This window comes from Pollicipes pollicipes, unplaced genomic scaffold (genome assembly GCF_011947565.3).
Source record: "Pollicipes pollicipes isolate AB1234 unplaced genomic scaffold, Ppol_2.1 Scaffold_4002;HRSCAF=4701_pilon_pilon_pilon, whole genome shotgun sequence".
Taxonomy (NCBI): domain Eukaryota; kingdom Metazoa; phylum Arthropoda; class Thecostraca; order Pollicipedomorpha; family Pollicipedidae; genus Pollicipes; species Pollicipes pollicipes.
Genome location: NW_023596420.1, coordinates 3,579,021 through 3,583,985, shown reverse-complemented (window position 1 = coordinate 3,583,985; position 4,965 = coordinate 3,579,021). Strand labels below are relative to the sequence as shown.

The 4,965-nt window shown below is 48.9% G+C and overlaps 1 protein-coding gene across 1 annotated transcript; it reads right to left on the bottom strand.

Moving 5' to 3' along the window:
• Nucleotides 1-913: 913 nt before the first annotated feature.
• On the bottom strand, nucleotides 914-3,991 carry LOC119093926 (procathepsin L). Its single transcript, XM_037216941.1, has 3 exons — nucleotides 3,854-3,991; nucleotides 3,032-3,441; nucleotides 914-1,488 (listed from the first exon to the last, which is right to left on the bottom strand). The coding sequence occupies exons 1-3, from the start codon at nucleotides 3,983-3,985 to the stop codon at nucleotides 1,074-1,076; spliced, it is 957 nt and encodes a 318-aa protein (XP_037072836.1). The 5' UTR covers nucleotides 3,986-3,991; the 3' UTR covers nucleotides 914-1,073.
• Nucleotides 3,992-4,965: the final 974 nt, after the last annotated feature.

Genomic DNA, 4,965 nt, shown 5'->3' with positions numbered 1-4,965 from the left:
CACACACACACACACACACACACACACACACGCACGCACGCACGCACGCGCACGCGCACACACACACATATATATATATATATATATATATATATATATATATATATATGCCTCCAGGCGGTTGTATTTACACTGGCAAATGACCCGAGAAGAGTTGACATTATCTGGAAAATGTTGTGCAGCCATGTGCTCATTTTTGGGGGCTATTTCGTGTTATCTTTCGGTAGAAAACTTGGCTCAGGCTGATAGCTGTTGCACATGTCATCGCATAATGATGTGAGGTGAAATGTCCATTCCCAAACCTACATAACAGATCAGTCGAGCTATATCTAAAGTGCAGAGGAATGAGACACTAAAATTATCGCTAAGCACCAACAATGAAATGTCCTTGAAAAGATGCATGGGTGTCCACATGGTGGCGAATCTAGGTTTTTCCCGATTCCCCTCACCTGCTGAAGCTGGTGCGGCCGCACATCCTGGAATAAGGCCTTCAGCCGCCGGGCGATGCTCAGCTGGACGCCCAGGTGTTCGAGGAGGCTTGGACTTCCGACCACCCCGCCATGGCCCGACCCGACCATCTCGTCGACTGCAAGCTGTGCCCGAAGCTAGATAGTCCTGGTGACAGCCGCTCAAGAGCTGTGGTGGCGACCATAGACCGACAGATTCTGATTGCCTCTCAGTTTCGTGCATTTGCTTTTATTCGATAGTCGAGCAGTTGTGTCAGAGGCCGCTTATCCTGAACGTCTACCCGTTAGAATAAGTTATCAATAAATCGGTATTCCACGGAACTTGGCAATGAACCGCACATGACCGCACGACCTAGCAATAAAATGCGTTTTAACATGAGGAGTAATCACTTTTGACGCATTCCAAAGGCTTTCCGTCGTTCAGCTCCGGAAAAAAAACACGAAACCCGTGTCCACAGTAATATATTGGTAATAATTTTGATAACCACGTATAACAAACATATCTTTTAAAACATCAGAACGGGGAACATGAGCAAAACTTCATATTGTATTTTAAGCATTGCCTGAAAGTCGCTGTCTGGATGCCGGTTGCCTCAGGTAGAAAACCTAGACGCGCGGGTAGGAGGCCTGAGTGGCGATACCACACTGGTTGCTGCCGTTGCGGGTCATCATGATGTAACCGCCCTGGCCCCATCTGGAGCCCCAGGAGTTCTTGACCAGCCAGAAGCCGCTGCCGTAGCCAACCACCAGTACGCCGTGGTCCAGCTGGCGGCTAGAGCAGCGCGATTCGCTGTAAATGCCGCCGGAGTAGAGTTGGAACGACTGGTGGGACGCATCAATCGCCACCGAGATGGGGCCGACGCTGCCGACAGCATCAAGCAGGGAGCTCTCGCTGCCAGACGGGATGTCCACCCAGGAGGAGAGCGAAGCGACGTTGGAGCCGGAGGCGCGGCAGGAGCCATCGCGAGCGGTGTACGGGTAAGCCGATTCCGACTCAATGCCGCCGTTGTCCCGGATGTACCTGTAAACGACGACACGCCCATCAGCACCAGACCTCACCCTGGGAGAGACCACTGGAAATGTTGAGAACGGCATAGAGGTTTGTGATGTACCATATTGCAAAAAGACCCAATTCCGTTTGGATGTTGACGGATTGCAAGTGAAAGGGCACCTCTCGGATAGCCGCGTTTATTTTGTGTCAATACTAATTTTAGCCTTGTGATAGAAAAAAAACTGAATGGGTCCGATAAAATTCACCACGTTGTTTTTGTCTTTGATACCCTCCTAAGGTCAATAAAACAACAAATACCGTGCTAGCATGTTTTAACTATTTTCAGAACCCTGAACATTCGAAAATCCGCAGTTTTCCCACAAGCTACACCAGTTTTATGCACGCAAATCTATACCCATTCTCGATGACTGCCAACAAAAGCAAGTCCCTACTAGAGGACGTTTCTGACAGGCACATCTATTACGAGCTGAGCGCTCTCACCGGTGAACGTGATTCTCCCAAAGTTATCATTTGATTACTCAATACCCTCATCTCCGGGTGCCGGTAAGCAGTGATTAATACGCCTTATATGTGGTGAGTCCCATATTAAAAAACGGAATTCGTGTCAAGGTAGATAGGGCTGAATTTGACGTTCGAGGAACAGCGACATATGCCTGGGATCAGGTAAGTCTATGGGTCAGACGGGGGAAACGCTTGCTCGCATAACTTGGCCGTAAAAAGACAATTTAACTTTACGGCGTTGTGCGTGAAAAAATCGACCATGCAGATGTTGATGACCGCCACTAAATTAAAAACCGCCAGGAACGTAATATCAATCTCTAAGATATGCGGCCCAATGCATAGCAGTTCAGCCTGAATACTTAGTATGTTGTAATAGCATAAATATCATAATACATGTGTATTTTAAGCCGGAGTGGCGTGGTAATAACAACCGCGTTGAACATGTTTGGGGAGATCAGTTTGGTGCAAAACGTGAAAAGTTTTACCTCACGCATAAAGTTCATTGGTACACGAGACTACTGAGTGCATCTTGGCACGAAAAGGTACACCGTTTTGTCCTTCATGCTGAGCAACTCACTTTTTTGGGAGGAGAGAATAACAAGGGCAATCGCAGCAGACTTGCAGGACTTCAGAAAACACATAACAAATCATGGAATATGCATACACCAGCTCCCTTCGGATATCAAGGGGATGAAACAGGTTCCAATAACCAAATGGCACGTAGTTTATGGGTGAGCTCTGTTAGACACCCGAAAGCGTTGCAAACAGCGCAAATTTCCGTGTCACAAAAAATTGCCATGCCACGTGAAGTTTGCCTTTGTAGTTTAGACAAAGTTTGTCTTGGAGTTTATCATTTTAAATCTGATAATGTAAAGCAAATTGCTGTCGCGCATTAATCCAATTACAGTTGCCCCAGCATCAAAGAAATGGTAGGTAATTACCTGCACTCTGCCTGTCAAATAGCTTTTCCCAACACTCACTTTGGGCGGCAATGTTTAAATTGTTGAATGGAAATGTTCCTCTGAGCTGACTTAGGCTCGAGTTGACGTACCGGAAGGCGGAATCCATGAGTCCGCCGTTGCATCCTTGGTTGCCGTAGGCGCGGGAGCAGTCGACCAGCTGCTGTTCGCTGAGGGAGACGAGCTGTCTGCCGGACCTCGCCCAGGCGCCCTCCAGACTGCCGGTGGCCGAGAACGACCAGCACGAGCCGCACTGGCCCTGGTCCTTGACTCCGGTCACCATGCCGTACTGGCGCCAGTCCATGCTGCTGGGAGCCTGCTTGCCGGTCGGCTGGTGGGTCTCGTGAGGCTGGCTGCTGCCCATGACGAGGCCCTTGTACGTGCGGCTCCACTCCTCGGTGGTCAGGTCAGCAAACTGGTTCAGTGCCACCGTGAAGGTGTGCTTTCCCTCGGCATACTCCTTCATGTGCTTGTCGACGTACGCCTTGTTGTCGGCATAAACCTGCGGTAAAACGGCCGTTGGGTTGTGTGATCCCACAGTTTTTACTACGTGTTAAGCTTTTTTACCAGGAGAAAAATCGCGCTGATAGTTTTTGAGACAAGCGTTGATCTGCCACTGCGATCGAGTGTTGCGGAACGCCGCAGGGCTTTCCCGCGTGACAGCTTTGCAAGACGACCTGGGCTTCTTCGTGTCCATTAAGTGTACTAACAGCTTAAATGAAAGTATGGTACATCGTGAGCATTTTTCGATATGAGAAGCCTGAACTTCCCCATCTGCTCTCAAAATTGCTCTGTGTTCTCAAAGAACACGCAAGGCAATTCCTTGAATTCCGCGCCACACCCAAGTAGGGTTATACATATGCTTCCGCCATTGGCAGCGCCTTTAGGATGCAGTTGGAAATTAGGCGTCGTACCTTCATCCTGAAGAACTCCTCGATGGGGTTGACGTAGCCCTTGCCATGTTCTTGCTTGAAGGCATTCCATTCGGACTTCTCCACAAAGGAGGACGCCGCCCCAACGAGCAGCACGAGCACAGCGGCGCGCATGGTAATGCAATCTGTAAAGCAAAACTAAGGTATCTAAAATCGAGGCGCTATAACGCTTTGGCCGCACATCCGCAAGCAGGATTTTAGGGGTCATCAGATCTGTCTTGGAACTGAATGCGGCTGCTGTTTTTGCCGATTTTGGTTGGAACTCCGCGTGCATGCACTGAGCGCATTGTATGTGTGTATTCTATCAATGACTGTGTTCAAGGGTGGACATGCAAGGTTTTGGCAGTGCGCAAAAAATCAAGTTTGCTGTTTCCTAGAACGCCTAGATTGTCATCCGTGCAAAGTAAAGTTATTCAACTTCCACAAAAGCCCTAAAATAATGACATTGTCACCGTCGTGCGTTGTCCTGCGTCATAACATCATGGGGTAAAACGCTGCCATAATAAGACTATCATCAGATAGTGTTCTTCCCGTGCTAGATCCGTGCTACAGACCTTGCAGATTTCTGATAGAGTGAAGAGAAAAGCCGCCGCAACAAGACAAAGAACAAATTAATTGCGTGAGCACGACATAGCTTTCTGCACATTTAACTCCGCAACGGTTTTTGGCAAGGTCACTTCATGCAAAGCGAGCAGTTGTCAAGTGGAGTGTGGTACGTACCCTGGGCGATTCACTGCAGAATAACTTGCCTGCCGCACAGCCAGGTTTTATAGCCCGCCTTATCAAGTGAATAGGGCAGCCCCATTCCCACCTCCGGTACACCAATGACATTTTTTTTGTATCGATAACGCGTCCTGAAAGGTGCGCGTGCTCCCATCATTCAAGGTTATTAAAGAGGCGTGGTACCGTAATCTTGCTTCTTCTGAAGCCTCAGACCAGCGGTGTAGTTTCCTTTTCCGTTGGGGGGCCTCCAGTTCTTCCCCCCCCCGCGCGCAAGAGCTTGGGTTACGGACCCCTAACTTTAAGAGGAAAGTGGACCAAATCTGGAGATAAACCCGCTGGTTGGCGCATTTGAGCTGAGGGAGGGATATTTC